The sequence below is a fragment of the Osmerus mordax genome, chromosome 23 (assembly GCF_038355195.1).
Source record: "Osmerus mordax isolate fOsmMor3 chromosome 23, fOsmMor3.pri, whole genome shotgun sequence".
NCBI lineage: Eukaryota > Metazoa > Chordata > Actinopteri > Osmeriformes > Osmeridae > Osmerus > Osmerus mordax.
This window is the reverse complement of record NC_090072.1, coordinates 2,546,194-2,564,366: the sequence shown is the minus strand read 5'-3', so window position 1 is coordinate 2,564,366 and position 18,173 is coordinate 2,546,194. Positions and strand designations below refer to the sequence as shown.

The 18,173-nt window shown below is 50.4% G+C and overlaps 2 protein-coding genes across 6 annotated transcripts in view; one reads left to right on the top strand and one right to left on the bottom strand.

Moving 5' to 3' along the window:
- Nucleotides 1–1,433: 1,433 nt before the first annotated feature.
- sf3b2 (splicing factor 3b, subunit 2) lies at nt 1,434–9,735 on the bottom strand. Of its 2 annotated transcripts, none has more exons than XM_067261201.1 (22): nt 9,570–9,735; nt 9,229–9,275; nt 9,070–9,129; nt 8,533–8,739; nt 8,290–8,352; nt 7,905–8,046; nt 7,668–7,762; nt 7,299–7,407; nt 7,029–7,135; nt 6,635–6,838; nt 6,306–6,428; nt 6,093–6,173; nt 5,237–5,464; nt 4,549–4,698; nt 4,212–4,301; nt 3,883–3,990; nt 3,613–3,720; nt 3,203–3,345; nt 2,711–2,812; nt 2,485–2,584; nt 2,087–2,278; nt 1,434–1,813 (listed from the first exon to the last, which is right to left on the bottom strand). In XM_067261201.1, the coding sequence occupies exons 1-22, from the start codon at nt 9,697–9,699 to the stop codon at nt 1,742–1,744; spliced, it is 2,661 nt and encodes an 886-aa protein (XP_067117302.1). In that variant the 5' UTR covers nt 9,700–9,735; the 3' UTR covers nt 1,434–1,741. The 2 variants fall into 2 exon arrangements, with proteins under 2 accessions (XP_067117302.1, XP_067117303.1); XM_067261202.1 differs by having other exon boundaries at nt 7,029–7,132.
- A 512-nt stretch (nt 9,736–10,247) lies between these two features.
- Nucleotides 10,248–18,173, top strand: part of capn1 (calpain 1) — a 17,168-nt gene continuing 9,242 nt past the window's right edge. For 2 of the 4 annotated variants that reach the window (XM_067261205.1, XM_067261203.1), the window contains exons 1-4: nt 10,248–10,370; nt 14,417–14,674; nt 16,176–16,245; nt 17,358–17,476. In XM_067261205.1, the coding sequence (XP_067117306.1) occupies nt 14,423–14,674; nt 16,176–16,245; nt 17,358–17,476 (441 nt within the window). In that variant the 5' untranslated portion in view covers nt 10,248–10,370; nt 14,417–14,422. Of the gene's footprint in view, nt 10,371–14,416; nt 14,675–14,810; nt 14,855–16,175; nt 16,246–17,357; nt 17,477–18,173 lie in introns of those variants that run through there. The other 2 variants (XM_067261204.1, XM_067261206.1) reach the window with 2 other exon arrangements.

The following is an 18,173-nucleotide window of genomic DNA, read 5'->3' as shown; positions in this document are numbered from 1 at the left end:
TCGTTATGTCAATAGAACAATTGTCTGTCTTTTGAGTAGGTTTCGACGATGACTAATGGTTTTTATAATAATTTAGCCCATTAGGAGAAGGCTTATCATTATAATCAATTAAATGTCATGTGTTGATATTGTCTAAATCATATTGTTTTCTGGCAGGTGAATGCCGTGCTGGGATGTACACTTTGGGCCCCTTAAGGCGGTAAGGGCCTGGTGCGTCTGATCACAATTACCATTTAGGTGGAAATAAATGGAAGCTAAAATGATTCAATACCACCCATAAATATGTAGGCCTACGCCTACAAAATAGTTTTCAATGAGTTTCTTTATTGAAAGGTAGCCAGTTGTGCTTGATGGCGCACAGTGCAGACCATTGCATCCAGCCAGTTCCAGGTGTCGGTTTCAGGCCCCGCTCATGAGACAAATAAAGAGATTAGTATCACGTGGATTATATTATGGACAGAGCGGGCTCGAGGCGCTCTAAATAGTCTAGTGCTTCGGATGTGTCACCTATCGTCTACATCCGATTCTGCCCCACCGGAGACGTCACGGAACGAGGTTCTGGGCCAAAATGGAGCAAGGCAGAAGTTCCAAAGTCCAGGTTGAAACCTCCTCGTGACGAGGAGCGATGATTTACAATTAAATATGATTGCTGAGGCGATGAAACACTGTCCAACTAGGCCATCAAGAGCGATTGAATGACAGCCACTTAGACAAAGTACAGGCCTTGCATAGTGGTATGCGTTGGCCAAGAACACACACATCATTATTCTGTAGCTTATATGATTAATGACAGCGTTTTACATATTGCTCAGGGAAATCATTGGAGGGACAAATTATGTCATTTGTCATAACAATAACGAATACCCTTACCAGATATGTTAATGGGATATAGCTTTTGTCATTGTGTCAATAACAATTAAGTCAACCCTCATCATCAGACCTAGGAGGAACCAGAGGCCTGTCCAGTAATCAACACATTCTAGCGTTACCTTAGCTGAAGTTGCAGCTGCCTGGAGAAACAACAAAGGGCGTGCGCTGAAGAGGGAAGTCACACTAATGTGTGCGAACGCCAGCGACCGAGTCAGCACGCGGTTAGATGCAGCTATTTAGGTCAGTGTGCTTCCAACATCAGGTGACCGTCACACTACGCGTCTCCTGCAGCCTCCTTGTGTTCGAAGAAGGAAGTGCGGCTCATGTCAGGGGAGCGGGTTAAACCTCGCGAACTGGTTGGGGATCACCCCGAGTCTTCACAATCGTATGAATTCGAACGTCGAATTATCATAAAGTCCTCGCACATGCTAGCCAAAGAGCCAAAGAGGTTCCGAAAGCGAGTGGCTATCGTGTATCTTCTAAACTGCTGAGTAAAGTTTATAATTCCTTCTAAAGGTAATGACAGCTCATTCCGTTAGACATGAGGGCTCAGGACAGGCATCTAATTTGACTTCTGTCATTTATTTACAAAAAAAAAAACCAACCAGAAACGCACAAGTTACATGGAAAAATAACTCACACAGTGGAGTACAAATCAAAATGACAGAGGGAGAGACCGGACTCTACCACAGTTATCAACGCCATCATCATTATCAAAAGGAAATGACCCCCCCCCCCCCCCTTCCCTGTGGTGAAAACAGTTGTCGATCGCCAGGGTTTCTAATAGATTAAAATCAGAGTTCTCCTCTCCTCCTCTTCCTGTTCCCCCCCCTCCTCTCTCTCCCCTGTTCCTGCTCGCTCTACTCCTGGTCTAAAACTTGAACTCTTTGTATTTCTTGGCTCCTCCTCGTGTGTCCTGCGGCTGGGCCTTCCTCTTCTTTTGCTGTGAGGAGAAGAAGGAACAAAAGGAGGAAAAGGGATTCAAGTTAACGTCCGCGTTAGCTGCATTTACGTCAATCCATTTCGGATTCAACGCGACAGCCAAAACCTCACTAAGCAAGCCAACACATCGAGCCCTTGGTTCGACCGGCAAACAAAACGCTCGACTTCCAGACTCTCCAAACAGTGCAGCACAAGACTCCCCCCCACTCCCTCTACAAAACAGACAAATAAAAACTACAATCCCCAGAAAGCGAGTGGGGCGTACGAGGCTCACCTTTTGCTTGGCGGCGTGCTCGGCCACCATGTCGCTGAAGTCCTCCTTCTCCACCTGGGCCTGCTGCTCGCGGACGTGCTCCTCGTACTTCTGGGTCATGGCCAGGGGGTCCAGCTCCAGCTCCTCCGGGGCCAGGGCCACCTCCACGCCCTGGGACTCCTGCCCACCCCCCGCCTTGCGGCCCGCCACCGCCTGGAGAGGGACGGGGACAGGACGGAGGGGAGAGATGGGGAGGAAGATAAAGAGGACAGGGAGGTGGGGAGCAGGAAGAGAGAGGGGGCAGATGTTAGAGTGTGTGTTTATGTTTTTGGACAGTATATAACACATTCTGTACATGGACAGTGGGTTAGTGGTGTTTATGGCGTAGGGTCGCTCTCACACACACAGCTGTCCCTTACCCCTGAGACGTCGTAGATGTGTGTCGAGGCCATCATGGCGCCTCCCACAGACCCCGTTCTCCTCTCTGGCAGCACGGTGAACAACTGAGGAGTCTCGTTCCTACACACACACACACACACACACACCATCACAGTTAACACATGGCTGTTCAAATGAGAGAAGAAAAAAAGAAGGTGTCATGTCTCAAAACCAGGTGACGACGCATCGTCATGGTTACACGCTCACCCGTCCATGGCCTCCTCGATCTTCTTCTTCCTCAGCTCGATCAGCTCGGGGGTCTCCATGCCGGCAGGGATCGACGTGAACCCTCCGGGAGTGATCAGGCCGCTAGGACGGACACACACACACACACACACACACACAGGTTAAAATTCCAGCTGTGATGTTTGTGATGGAGCATGTTTTCCAGCTGTGATGTTCGTGAAGGAGCATGTTTTCCAGCTGTGATGTTTGTGAAGGAGCATGTTTTCCAGGTGTGATGTTTGTGAAGGAGCATGTTTTCCAGCTGTGATGTTCGTGAAGGAGCATGTTTTCCAGCTGTGATGTTCGTGAAGGAGCATGTTTTCCAGCTGTGATGTTCGTGAAGGAGCATGTTTTCCAGCTGTGATGTTCGTGAAGGAGCATGTTTTCCAGCTGTGATGTTCGTGAAGGAGCATGTTTTCCCCAGACGGCCAGCAGCTCCTGGGCGTCGGCGTGTGGAAGGCTGGTCCTGCCTACCTGTCAGCCGGAGTGAAGAAGCCCGTCTCGTCGGGCTTCTCCTCGTCGCTCTCCTCCTCCTCCTCCTCTTCCGACGACTCCTCGTCCGAGGGCTCCAGCTCGCCCCAGGGCGTGTGGTCCACCTCCTCCTCGTCCGCCTTCGCCTGCGGGACGGGGGATGGAGGGAGGAGAGGGATGGAGGGAGGAGAGGGATGGGGGGGAGGAGAGGGATGGGGGGGAGGGATGGGGGGAGGAGAGGGATGGAGGGGAGGGATGGGGGGAGGAGAGGGATGGGGGGGAGGAGAGATGAGTTAGATGATGTGGCACTGAAGACTAGTAAGGTTGTAGGCACAGTACAGAACATGCTGAGGTCGTGTGTGTGTGAGAGAGACAGAGAGAGAGACAGAGAGGGAGAGAGAGCAGAGTCTAACCTGGAACTCTCCAGCGTTGGTTCCGAACACGTCGCCGTAAAGGGGCTTGCCTGTCTCGTCCACCGGAGGCTTGCCCCAGCCCCCGGCATGGTAGCCAAACGAACAGCTCTGACAGGAGGGGAGGGGGAGAGAAAGGAACAAGAAGAAACGGGGGGACGGAGAAGAGAGGAGTGGGGAGAGAAACAAACAAAAAAAGATTTGTGGATTTTAGCACCAACTCTTCAACCAAACAGATTTGTAGGTCTAACTATTGATAGAGTGTGGACCTACATCTGGGATGGGAGAGTTGAGTCCAGGGATCTTGAGGTTAGGGTAGGATGGAGGGGGCCCGTATCTCTGCATGGCTATCAGCCAGGGAGGAGGCACCTTGTGGGAGTTCTGGAGACGGAGAGAGGTCATCAATCAAAACAATTCAATGTACTAAAAAGCTGTTCTCTCCTACAAATCAGTGTCAGAGAGAGAGAGAGAGAGAGACAGAGAGAGAGACAGAGAGAGAGACAGAGAGAGAGAGAGAGAGAGAGCAGGAGACAAAGGGAGAGAGAGAAAGATGTAGAGAGAACAGGAAGTGACTGGGCTGAGAGGGTAGAGGCAGTGCTCACAGGTCCGACAGGCATGCCCAGGGCGATGCGCAGCTCGTCTGAGAGGTCGCCAGGCTTCTTCTCCTTCAGACGCGTCTCGAACTCCTTCCCCTGGAGAGGAAGAGGAGAGAGGAAGATGGATCAGCCTTAGAGGATCCATCTGCTACAAACACCAGAGTCGTCTCAGTCTCAGTACCTCCTGACTGAGACATGCTGGCAGTGTGCTGGAGCACATTCTCATTCAACCTGAACACTTGAATTTCCTGGGGGATATTTTTTTTAAAGTGGATCGAACTCAATTGTACCTGGTGGTACCACTATGTAGGCGTGGAGGACCAGGACCTGGTGGAGGACCTACCTCGTAGTACAGGTCTCCGTGGATGGTGAGCTTGGGCTTCATCTGCCACTTGAAGAAGGCGTCGTGGAGCTTCTGGTAGTCGATGTCGATCTTGCCCATCTTGGGGCGAACCTTCTCCCTCATCTTGGTCTTCATGGTTTTAGCATCCTCCTGTGGGCGGGGTCAGAGGTCAGAGAGGCCTACCATTGCACCTCTGTCCGTTATCTAAGGCCATGAATCACCTGAATGGGTTAGCGATGTTTATACGAGATTCACACACCTCTCCCCATCTAGCCACCTCACCTCTTCCAACAAGGCCTCCATCCCCCCTCACCCCCCCCTGCAGGGCCTCCCCCCCCCTGCAGGTCCTCCCTCCCCCCTCACCTCCCCCTGCAGGGCCTCCCCCCCCCTGCAGGTCCTCCCTCCCCCCTCACCTTCTCCTGCAGGGCCTCCCTCCCCCCTCACCTCCCCCTGCAGGGCCTCCCTCCCCCCTCACCTCCCCCTGCAGGGCCTCCCTCCCCCCTCACCTCCCCCTGCAGGGCCTCCCTCCCCCCTCACCTTCTCCTGCAGGGCCTCCCTCCCCCCTCACCTTCTCCTGCAGGGCCTCCCCCCTCACCTCCCCCTGCAGGGCCTCCCTCCCCCCTCACCTTCTCCTGCAGGGCCTCCCTCCCCCCTCACCTCCCCCTGCAGGGCCTCCCTCCCCCCTCACCTTCTCCTGCAGGGCCTCCCTCATCTCCTGGATGCCGGTCCTCTTGATGAACTCGGGCAGCTCGAAGGGGGGCTTCTCGATACCCCTCTTGCCCTGCAGGTACTTCCTCTTAAAGCACCAGTGGCGGGGCACGGGCACCGTGTTGCGCGTGGCCTTCAGATGCACCAGCAGCTTGGGCTCCTGGGCCGTCACGTCGTGCATCTCCACCACGTCGGGGCGCGCCACCAACTGAAGAGGGGTGGGGGGGGGGGCAGGAAGTGAGGTAGAGTGTGTGTTAGGGAGGCAGACAGGTAAAGCAGGGCCTCTGGACACGGCCCAGTACGGAGCGTGTCTGAGCGCCTCCCCGGAGGGTGGAGCGCGTGTGAGGGTGGAGCGTGTGTGGAGCGTGTGTGGAGCGTGTGTGAGGGTGGAGCGCGTGTGAGGGTGGAGCGTGTGTGAGGGTGGAGCGTGGGTGGAGCGTGTGTGGAGCGTGTGTGAGGGTGGAGCGTGTGTGAGGGTGGAGCGTGCGTGAGGGTGGAGCGTGTGTGGAGCGTGTGTGGAGCGTGCGTGAGGGTGGAGCGTGCGTGAGGGTGGAGCGTGTGTGGAGCGTGTGTGGAGCGTGTGTGAGGGTGGAGCGCGTGTGAGGGTGGAGCGTGCGTGAGGGTGGAGCGTGCGTGAGGGTGGAGCGTGCGTGAGGGTGGAGCGTGTGTGGAGCGTGTGTGGAGCGTGTGTGAGGGTGGAGCGCGTGTGAGGGTGGAGCGTGTGTGAGGGTGGAGCGTGGGTGGAGCGTGTGTGGAGCGTGTGTGAGGGTGGAGCGTGTGTGAGGGTGGAGCGTGTGTGAGGGTGGAGCGTGTGTGAGGGTGGAGCAGGGGCGTACCTGTTTGAGTTCAGCCACCGTCAGCCTGTTCATCCGCCTCAGCTTCTTCTTCGACAGCTTGGGCACATCGGGACGGATCTCCTGGAGAACACACACGCACACAAACACACACACGATCAGTTGCGTGTACCGACAGTCAAGATGTGTTGGATCTCATTCAGTGTTGGTCAAGGGGGTGAGCGTTAAAACAGTGGGGAGGGGTGGGGGACTGACATCATCACTGTCATCGCTGTCCTTCTTCTCCTCCTCGAAGCCCTTCTTCCTCAGCATGGACATCTCGGGCTTCTCTGCCTTTTCCGGCTCTTTCTCCTTCTCCTTCTTGACATCGTCTGTCAGCTGAGGAAGGGACAAAAAAAATATAGGATTAATTACATTTGACAGTTTCAGAAAAATCAACTGACACTTTCTTTATGAACAGATTCCCATTTGATTCCCAGTGACGAATGACTGCTTATCATGGAGAAATTCCGCCTGATCAAAAGCTCCTCACTAACATGTGGCCTAGAGCACAAGTGGAGATACAAGGAGAGTGGGAATCGGACCTTGAAGGCCTCGAAGATCCTCTTGAAGAAGATGAAGTTGGGGTCGAAGATCTCGGGCTCCTCGGTGATGTACTCGATCTCCACCTCGGGCAGCTTGTCCTGGTCCTTGTCCCCCTCGCCCTTCTTCTCCTCCGCCTGCTCCCTCTTCTCCTGCTCCCTCTTCTTCTTGTTCTTCTTCTTGCGGTTCCTGCGCTTGCGGTTTTTCTGAGGAGAGGGGAAGAAGCACAGAGAGAGAGACAAAGAGATACAGGGAGAGAGACGGAGAGAAAGGGAGTGAAAAAGTACAGATTTTATTTTCTGTTCTTTTTCCGGTTATAATTTGAAAACAAAGCATGAGCAGCAGAAAGGGGGGGGGGGTGAGGTGACAAGGCGGGTTGCCGTCGGCGACGCTCACGTCTTTCTTGGACAGCTGGCTGTCGTCCTCGTCCTCGTCAGACATGGCGCCGGCCGCAGACAGGCTGCTCATCTCCATCTCCCTGCTCTCCTCCTCTTCCTCTTCTTCTGGGGCCACGGGCAGAACGCAGGAGGACACACACACACACACAGATCAGCTTGGGGGAACGAGGAAAGAAGGCTTTGCTTTACTTTCTCACACACACACACACACACACACACACACACAGGTGCTCAGGGGAGCGTCAGTGCTCAGGTGAGCTCCTCCTACCAGTGGGGCCGGTGCTGAGCTGCTCCTGCCTGATCTCCTTCAGCTGCAGGATCTTCTCCAGGGCCTGGGGGATCTTGGGCCCGATGCCCACCTCCTCCCCCTGCCACACCTGGGGCAGCGAGAAAGAAGGGGTGAAGGGGGGCGAGAGAGAGCAAAGGAGGGGAGAAGGGGGGCGAGAGAGAGCAAAGGAGGGGTGATGAGACAGAGAGTGCATGCCACAGGGAGAGAGAGGGAGACACACACGCACACATTAGACAAACAGGCTCACATTAACCACACACAAACTCCCTCCATTATGAAATGTGCGTGTGATATTCCGGCCACAGTCAGGTGGTCAGGTCAGAGGTCATAAGGAGGAGGGGGTGTTACCTCTCTGGCGTCCTCCCCGGGGGGCGGGGGCACCCTCTGTCTCTGGCTCTGCATCATGGATACACCAGGAGGGGGGGGGCCACTGGGGTTCACACCTACAACAACAACAACAGGAAACAACAACAGTAAACAAACACTTCCATGAGACAATTTCACACTTACAACACCCCACTTACAATCAGACTGATTCATTGTACGTCTTCATTTAAGCCGGCGCTGTGTTTGTGTGTCTCGTACCTCTCATGGAGCTGAGGGGGGGCATGCCGGGGGGCATGAGGGGGGGCCGGGAGACGGGGTCGGACGAGCGGGGGCCGGGGGCCCCCTGCTGCATCTTCACCATCTCCTGCTGCTGACGCTCGTGCTCCAACAACACTGCTGCCTGGAGGAGGGGGGAGAGGAGGGAGAGAGGAGAAAGTTAGCGGGCAGAGAGAAGGGAAAGCAGAAACCCAGAGAGGGGGAGAGGGTGGAGAACAGAGGAGGGAGCAGGAGGGGAAACAACATCCCATGCCCAGTAGTGACTAGTGTCTCCCACTGCTGCACGGCCCAGATCTACTATCCAGGCTGAAGGACACACACACACACAGAGAGAGAGAGAGAGAGAGACAGAGGCGCTCCTCCTTACCCTCTTCTGCTGCTCCAGAAGCTCCAGCTCCTGCATGTGCTCCTCCATGGCCCGGGCGTCCCCCTGCAGACACACACACACACGGTCAACAACCATCACCCCTGGCTGGACCCACACCTCCAGACTGCCCATCCCGACTCGAACCCTTCACTAAAAGCAAGACGACACCATATCTCCCTTCACATCCTCACACTGATCCATCCGACACTCTCTCTCCCCCTCCCTCTCTCTCTCTCTGCCCACCTGGTTCCTCTCCTCGTGCTGCATCATCATGGCTGCCCTCTGTTGAGCCATCTTCAGCTGCTCCTCCTGGTTCATGCCGGGCGGATCCATGCCCATGCGCATGCCCGGGGGGGCCCCGCCCGCCATCATGCTCATGGCCTGCAGCATGCCCATTCCTGGGGGCATGGGCGGCATGGGCATCGGGGGCATAGGAGGGATCCCGGGCATCTGGAGGGAGGGAATGAAGGATGTGGTGGTGGTGAGGAGGAGTACATGTTCATAGATAAGACGATAATATGATGGTTATTTCATCCCTACCGGGAAATATCTTTGTCCTATCAGCAGCAACACTTAACAAGTGCACAGTGCAGACAAACCCGAGTGTGGACACAACTGAATACGAGGAAAGACTAGCTACAGCTACATCGTACATCTCATTGCTAAATGAAGACAATTCATCATACATACAATTGAGATGACTGCAATGATCAAGTGATTGTAGAGGAGAAAGGTTGTTGCACTACAGAGTTCTGTGTGGGTAGCCTTGCGGGCACTTACCGTGGTCATGGAAGGCTTGTCCTCCCCCGCCAGATTGGGTTTGCTAAGAAGGATTCCAGTCTACAGAGGACCCCACGGGTTAATCATCAAAGCAGTATCAAACTATCAAACGTAAACGTTTCAAAATAACGACAAAACAAAAACACGAAATGTGTTTACCTGCATCATGTATCCTTTCAGCCTGTCTATTAACTCCTCTCGCGGGCCTAGAGAGAGGGAAATTAGGATTGGGTGAGTGGTGTTGACATTACAACAAGCAACGAGTGACCATGGCTAGCAGAAAGTCAAGCAAAAACGGGATGTTCACGTGGGTAGATGGAAAACACATTCAATCAAAGCACTCATTTAAAAACATTGCCTACAGACGATGCTAGACAGCTTAGACACTTTCAACTCTACTTCAGGCACTTTGATTGTCCCTTTCGGGCCTAGCCACGGAAGTAGTTAGCTTGATAGCTAGTTAGCGTGCTCGCTAGGATAGCTTTAAAGATGCTTCTTACCCATGTTTGGTGCGCCTAACTCCGCGAGTTTGGCTTGAAGTTCTGGATGGCTCCAGGAATTCAAGGCCGCAACAGAGCTGCCTAAATCTGACGGCATTGATTCGGTCCCCGGCGGTCCGTCGGAAGCCATGGTGAGATTCGTTCAATGGTCGTTCCCTCTGCAGAAACAACGGGCACACGAGCAACGACAAGAGTGCGCACGCAAAGCCTGTTGGGAAAATATGAATGAGAATAGAGAATTGTGGGACGTGTAGTTTAGATTGGCATCAACATGCGCTTTGATATTCTTGCCACTAGAGTGTAGCAATGGCCACCAAAAGCCAGTTTGCTTGGCACGATTACAAATGAGTCTACAACAAATAACTACGTTTCAAATAACATGTTAATTGAAATAGCAGTAGTTAGTGAAAACATCAAAGCATCCGCGAGATAGAATTCTACAAATGTGTCAACATTGAGGTCACAACAAGTCGCTACTGTTCATTGTAGCCTAAACTTGTTTTACGAGGAAGAATATTGTTATCAATCATGATATAAGCAAGTAAACATGAATAACGAGGGTCAGTGTTGTAGTACTACGTTTTTATTACACTTTTAAAATACTTCTGTAACTTCTGCAGAACTTGGGCTACAGTGCGCATACTCATTGTGCCATGTACCGTGAATCACACTGGGCGTTTCTGCAGCAAGAGATTTTTAGCCAGATGGAGTAAAACTAAATATGGAAGGTAACAGAAGAAGTCTTGCAGCATTTTAATAATAAAAAATAACAACCACATAACAAGGATCAACACTCACAAGGTAAAATGCCATTCTCTTTTACTAAAAAAAATCACAAAAAACAGACAACTTTCCAACGTAGGCTATTTGAAATATGATGAACTATGTAGGTTTTTAAGGTCGGAAGTCAATGTAGGAAAAGCCTAAGTTTGCTGGGGTATTGCCAGCTAGGCTACTATTAGGCTAAACTATTATCGAAACAATGTAACAGTCTTACATTGAGCATATTTCCGTTGATTGACAATTCCAGGTTCGCGAGCGCTTTATTCTATCCTTTATTCTATTCTATTCTATTCTAGCCTGGTTTGGCATGCGGACATGATTGTACAGCCTAAAAATTAAAGGGCACGTTACAAGTTAAATGTTCATTTGTTCTTTGGCTTTAAACTTGGCGAGAGGTTGGAACTTAGGCTACAGCTGGTTACTGTTACAAAACGGATACCAGTTAAGATTACGTGTTTAAATCTAACTGTTAAGACCCCCACGCACACACACACACGCACGCACACACACACACGTGCATGTACATACCTACACTCATAGCCTACACACACGCCGAAATACCTCCGCCCGCACACACGGGCATATGCACGCAGACACCAGACACCTTCAATCTGTAATTACAGTTAGTGAAAACACTGAAAAGTGAAATATGATCCCTGAGCTATAAGAAGACTTAAAGAATTACTCTCGGTTCTGATGCTTTCTCATCATCGTGTGTGTGTGTTCCAGTGCTGTCTATTACAGTACTCGTTGTATTATTTGTTTGCAGCCAAGTCTTAATTCTAAGAACAACACGGTCCCAGCTTTAGGGAAATTATCAGAATAATTTGCATATCACTGCACAGCCAGTGGTGTTATTTGGCCCTGCCCAGGCTTCTACTAAAGCCTCAGTTACACCTCCCTCATCTCACCTCACTGCACTTTGTGGAACCACCTGGAGTGTTCATCCTAAACACACTCACTCAAGGCAGGTTATCTGAAAGATATTCAACTGTTGTAACTTGTTTTGTGTGTGCGATTGTGAGATTGTGATTAACAAACAAATGGGAAATCCTTCACTTAACCACAACATGCGACTGTGTTGTATGTGGACATTTGATGTTCTTCTTCTGTGTTTTTCTGGTTCAGATAGATGGATTATGCACTTCTGATCCTTGATCTTCTGCTATACTTATGTTTGCAATGTTTGTACGTCGCTTTGGATAAGGGTCTGCTGAATGAATGAAATGAAAAGTGACTTTCCTGGTCCAAATAACCTCTCACAGAGATATAACGTGTTGTGTGATATCCAAGGGTTTGCATCTCAAACCTTCAGATTGTGCTTCCATTGACACAGGTATGACATCTTGTTTCAGAGGGTAGTCACTGGATCATTGGAATGTGTTTCCTTTGGGGACGTTGTTCACATTTACATTACATTTAGTCATTTAGCAGACGCTTTTATCCAGAGCGACTTACAGTAAGTACAGGGACATTCCCTCCGAGGCAAGTAGGGTGAAGTGCCTTGCCCAAGGACACAACGTCATTTGACACAGCTGGGAATCGAACTGGCAACCTTAAGATTATTAGCCCGACTCCCTCACCGCTCAGCCACCTGACTCCCTACCTGTTTACTCTGTGTGGTGTAGGAGGAAGGGAGCCTTTCACACAGGACACCCGAAAATATGTATTTTGTTAGTCGCACAAAAAACAACATTAAAGCAGTTGATATGTACCTACTGTAAGTCGCTCTAAATAAGAGCGTCTGCTAAATGACTCAATGTAAATGTAGTTTAGGCACTGTATGCTACATACTGTATACTGTGACACATAGTATACATGCATTTAAAAGGCTTTGAAACGACTCTTTGTGTGATGTTTATGAAGAATGAGAGAGCATTATTTGGATACTTAGATTGTGTTTTAGCCAGGAAGACAGGCAGTTGGGCAGCTCGGCATGGAAATGTATGATAACTGGCCCCATTTCTCTTCTTGACTCTTGACCAATCAGAAGCGTTCTCAGCTAATAACAGATAAGTCGGACCAGTAAATGAAGTGCAGATAGTACACTGTGGGGAGAGGGAAACAATATCACAAAGTAACGTTTACATAAAGTGCATTTCCTTTGACGAGGCTCAATAATAGACAAAAAGTCACATTTAGAAACACCTACACACACACACACTCACGAGAACTAGAGAGAGAGAAAACCGTTGTTCCCTGAGGGGAGAGAGGGTGAAATGGAGAGAAGCGAGTAAATGGAGTAATATATAAAATACAAAACAAAGAAAGATTCAAATGAAGAAAGAGTTGTTTCATGTGCAGGACAGTAGAGAACTGAGAACAATAGAAATAATCTCAAAAACTTGTTGAAAAGAACAACTGACTGGAACCAACAGTTCCCTTTTCCCCTGAAGCTGTATTGAAAATGAAAGAAAAAACATCTGACATGCTATTGGGTCTCACCCAAGCCATTCCCTTCTGTAGCACAATGGATTGATACCTTAATACTTCCAGGATGCCTCCGGGTACCACACCCAATCTCTTTCTAGGTATCCTGCTACCTGCCCTGCTGCACACACACACACACACACACACACACACACACACACACACACACACACACACACACACACACACACACACACACAGACACACACACATGCACTCACACATACACACGCACACAGACACACACACATGCACTCACATACGCACACAATTGCACAGACACACCTTCACACATGGGCACCCCAACACACACGCGCTCACACACACACGCCTAAAAATACCTGGAACCCACCAATCAAACTTGTTTGTTAGCATATCCATCGTATGGAAAAGTTAACGTTTTCAGATGGGTGTGTGTGCCTTCTGTGAGTAACCTGTGTGCTATGCAGGGATAGCATGTGTCAGGCTATGTAAGTAAGTAAGTAAGACTTTATTTATATAGCACATTTCATACAAGAATTGTAGCTCAAGGTGCTTTACATAAAATCAATAAAAACAATAATACAAGTGATAAACAATTCAAACAAAAATAAAAATCCCAATAAGATCTCTGTTCAAGAGAGAAAACAACTTTAAAAGTAGAAAAACCCTTTTGAGATAAAATTACTTAAATGCTTCGGTAAAAAGGTAGGTTTTAAGCTGTCTTTTAAAAATGTCTAGAGTGTTTGCTTCCCTAATATTTATGGATAATTTGTTCCATAGTTTTGGGGCGTAATTGACAAAGGCCGAATCACCAATCTTCTTATGACTGCTTCTGGTGACTTCTAATAGGCCTGCATTTGATGATCGCAGTGTTCTAGCTGGTGTGTAGTTTATAAAGGAGTTAGCAATGTAGCTAGGTCCTTGTCCGTGTAGAGCTTTGTATGTGAGGAAAAGGACCTTAAAGTCAATTCTGAAGGTAACAGGGAGCCAGTGTAAAGTAGCTAGGACAGGACTAATGTGTTTTCTCCTTTTAGTTTTGGTTAATAATCTAGCTGCAGAATTTTGAATGAGCTGTAGTCTTTCAGTGGTTTTCTTGGGAAGACCAGTGAAAAGTGCGTTACAGTAGTCCAGCCGGCTGGATATAAAAGCATGAATTAACTTCTCTGCATCATTTTGGTTTATGAAGGAGGATGTTGTTGCTGTCCTGTGAAGACTTCCCAATAGGATCCAATAAGATCTCCCCTGGCAGCTCTCTCTCCGCCATCTTCTTCCATCAGTTTCCTTTAATAATGATGTCTGCCACAGCTTACCGTAGGCCAATACCCCGGCCTCATGTTTAATTCAGGTCTCTTAATTGGCCGCCGTAATTCTTGTCTAATTTATGATTTGCTCCTCATCCATAACCCATAAGCGTCTTCTGACAGATTCCACATCCCAGACTGCAGCTTCTGTCGCCATGCCAATCGGCATAGGCTCATACCCCAGCGTGATCCATAATTAACAAACTCTAATTGGCTGTTCTTGTTCCCTGGCTGATTTCCTATTGGAGCTGTTCCCCAAAAAACAGTTCCTGATTGTCTGACCTGTTACACTGATGTTTGAACTTTGACCCCTTTGCCCTTATATCATTGCTAATCACTTCCCTTCCCTAGGTCAGGATGGAACCTATCTACGCCTCGGGCATGGCCGCCAAGCTGAGGAGCCAATGGGATCGCGACGACGGTTTGGGCCAGAACCACAACGCGGTCAAGTTCCTGGGCCAGGACTACGAGGCCCTGCGGTCCCGCTGCCTCCAGAGCAGGGGGTTGTTTGAGGACGCCCTGTTCCCCTGCACGCCCTCCTCTCTGGGCTTTAACGAGCTGGGCCCCCGCTCCTCCAAGACCCAGGGGGTCCGCTGGATGAGGCCCTCGGTGAGTGGGGGAGGGGGGATGAGGGGGTAAGGGGTTACAGTGGGCCCCTGCTCCTCCAAGACCCAGGGGGTCCGCTGGATGAGGCCCTCGGTGAGTGGGGGAGGGGGGATGAGGGGGTAAGGGGTTACAGTGGGCCCCTGCTCCTCCAAGACCCAGGGGGTCCGCTGGATGAGGCCCTCGGTGATTGGGGAGGGGGGATGAGGGGGTAAGGGGTTACAGTGGGCCCCTGCTCCTCCAAGACCCAGAGGGTCCGCTGGATGAGGCCCAAGTTTAGGGGGGGTGAGGGTTACAGTGGGCCCTGGCCTTAAGACCTGTCATCACCACCTCAAGATCTAGTCTCCTCATCCCTCGCTCCCGCATTACACGTTAAACCGGTTGCCCTCGTCCGGCTCCAACACGCCTGTGTGTGGCATCATAGAGTTCCTCTCTCATCCCAGGATCTAGGCACGACACCACACGTGGTCACATGACATCGTGGTTAACCTGAAAGGGCTCTGGGTCCGACTGTGTGTGTGTGTGTCACTCGTGCCAGTCAAGTGCTCTTCACACTCCAGCTCTCACCGTCCTCTGCTTCCTCCATAATGCATCTCTCCAGTCTCCCTTCAGCCCTGGAATATTTACGCCGCATGTCAACACACATATACACACACACGCACGTTGAAACACACACACACACATCCACAAGCACGGTACCGCAGCCTCAAAAGTGGCTAGTCTGTCTCACGCTCTGCGCTGAGTGAAATATAGGGAGAGAGAGAGAGAGAGAGAAAAAGAGAGATAGAGGGAGAGAAATCAGTGGAGTTGTAGTTCTGGACTTGTCACTCTGAGGAGTGATACATACAGCATAATCCTTCACAACAGCACAGTGTCCATTATTCATGAGTCACCGATGTCCCGACATGAAGGGTTCGAGAGCCCCAGAGGTGGACTGTGTGTTTCTTTGTCTGTCCTAGAAGGAGGGAGACGGACAGAAAGGGAGAAACAGCAGAGAGAAACAATGTGTCAATGTGTAAGACACAGATCAAATGCATGGTAGCACTAACTTAGTTTCCCTTCCTGTGTGTGTCCGTGTCTGTGTGTGTGTGTGTGTCTCTGTGTGTGTGTGTGTGTCTTTGTGTGTGTGTGTGTGTGTCTGTGTGTGTGTCTCTCTGTGTGTGTGTGTGTGTCTGTGTGTGTGTCTCTCTGTGTATGTGTGTGTGTGTGTGTCTGTGTGTGTGTGTGTGTGTCTGTGTGTGTGTCTCTGTGTGTGTGTGTGTGTCTGTGTGTGTGTCTCTGTGTGTGTGTGTGTGTCTGTGTGTGTGTGTCTCTCTGTGTGTGTGTGTGTCTGTGTGTGTGTGTCTCTGTGTGTGTGTGTGTGTGTGTCTGTGTGTGTGTCTCTCTGTGTGTGTGTCTCTCTGTGTGTGTGTCTCTCTGTGTGTGTGTGTGTGTCTGTGTGTGTGTGTCTCTCTGTGTGTGTGTCTGTGTGTGTGTGTCTCTCTGTGTGTGTGTTTGTGCTCCACAGGAGATCTGCCAGTGCCCCCAGTTCATTGTGGACGGAGCCTCACGTACAGATATCTGCCAGGGAGTCTTAGGTGAGCCATGACCTCACTTGGTGTCACCAACCACACTGAGCCAGCACGGTCACTCTGTCTCTATGACAGGGAGAGCAGGCACGGGGGGGAGAGAGAGGGACAAAATATGAACTCAAAACTCATCCATTGCACACCCCTGCATAATTCATGTTCAACTGCTCTGTATGTAGTCTTAACCCTCGTGTTATCTTCGGGTCATTCTGACCCATCAGTTGTTGTGACCCACCGTCGTATTGCGACAGATTTACCGCATACAAAAACAAAGTGAAGCATTTTCTTTTAACAGCTAGGCTGTCTCAGACCCCCCACATTGCAAAGGTTAAAAGAAAATTATTTTAATTTGTTTTTGTATTGGGTAAAATTGGGTAAACACAACGATGGTTCGTTATGAACCTTTGGGTCATGTGACCCGAAGGCAGCACGAGGGTTAAAGACTTGAGAGAAAGACTGAAAAAAAGAGAGGGGGATAGGGAAAGTGAGAGGGAAGAGAGTAAGAGCAAAAGAGAGAACAGCGAGAGGAAGAGAGATCAAATAGATACGGAGGGGAGGGAAAAAAGAGAGGGAGAGAGGAAAAGAGAGAGCAGGATCCAGGAAGAGAGAGACAGAACACATTCTTACTGACTGGGATTCCAGAGCCCAGAGTGAACAGTGCAGCTACAGAGCTGCCGCGGCGTGTGTGTGTGTGTGTGTGTGTGTGGGGGGGTGCTGATGAGGTGAAGCTACGGGTCTCATGCCCCCCTAAAACCACGTGGAGCGGCCATCAATTAGTCATGTCTGAAGTGCTGCTGTTCAGCGTGGGGCGAGAAATAATTTAGGGTGTCGAGGGGGTGGTTGGGGGGTCGAAGGGGTGGGGGGGGGGGGGTTGATGGGGGGGGGGGGGGTTATAAAGAAAACTTGATAAGGGTGGTTGATTTTTACAGCTGCCTTGTCCTAATGAGGTTGTTGTTGCGTCTGTGTGTTCCTGTGTGTGTATACGGTGTGTGTGTCTCTGGTGTCTGTGTGTGCGTGTGTCTGCCTGTGTGTGTCTCTGGTGTATGTACCTGTGTGTGTGTGTGTGTCTGCCTGTATGTGTCTCTGGTGTATGTACCTGTGTGTGTGTGTGTGTGTCATAGGTGATTGTTGGCTGCTGGCTGCCATAGCCTCTCTGACCCTGAACGACAACCTGCTCCACAGAGTGGTGCCTCATGGACAGGGCTTCAGCACCGGATACGCCGGAATCTTCCACTTCCAGGTAACTACGCTCTCGCAGTAGCCAATCAGGATACAGGAAACAAACAGGGGACCACACAAACACAGTAGCCAATCAGGATACAGGAAACAAACAGGGGACCACACAAACAAGTAGCCAATCAGGAGACGGGAAACAAACAGGGGACCACACAAACACAGTAGCCAATCAGGAGACGGGAAACAAACAGGGGACCACACAAACACAGTAGCCAATCAGGAGACGGGAAACAAACAGGGGACCACACAAACACAGTAGCCAATCAGGAGACGGGAAACAAACAGGGGACCACACAAACACAGTAGCCATCAGGAGACGGGAAACAAAATGTTTAAATATATCTGCTATTATCAATGGACCAGATTGGCCTATTGTAAGGATAGTTGGAGTCTAACTTGTTTTTCAGCTAACTTACTAAGAATTTGTTGGGTGACACGTACGTACTAACGTTTCCTAGAAACAAACCTGTGACACACCATAAAAAAAAAATTGTACAGTGCAGTGGCTGCAATGGAAAGATTAGCGGGTAGAATTACAGATATTGGCTAACCGTCAGCCGTGTGCACTGAGAAAGCTGTCAGCCACGCTGGAAAACGCCCAGCTCAACCCCAGCCCCTCTGTCGGCACCTGCTCCACTCCTTATCGCCTGAACTTTGCTTTGTACACAAACCCACACACACCCTACCCGGCACTCGTACAC

What these genes read in the sequence shown, in the direction of transcription:
- sf3b2 (XM_067261201.1), bottom strand. Translation starts at nt 9,699, where the DNA reads ATGGCTTCCGACGGACCGCCGGGGACCGAATCAATGCCGTCAGATTTA. An exon ending in GTTAGGCGCACCAAACATGG is followed by an intron (nt 9,276 to 9,569) that starts GTAAGAAGCATC and finishes CCCTCTCTCTAG; the next exon opens with GCCCGCGAGAGGAGTTAATA. An exon ending in ATCGAGGAGGCCATGGACGG is followed by an intron (nt 2,585 to 2,710) that starts GTGAGCGTGTAA and finishes GTGTGTGTGTAG; the next exon opens with GAACGAGACTCCTCAGTTGT.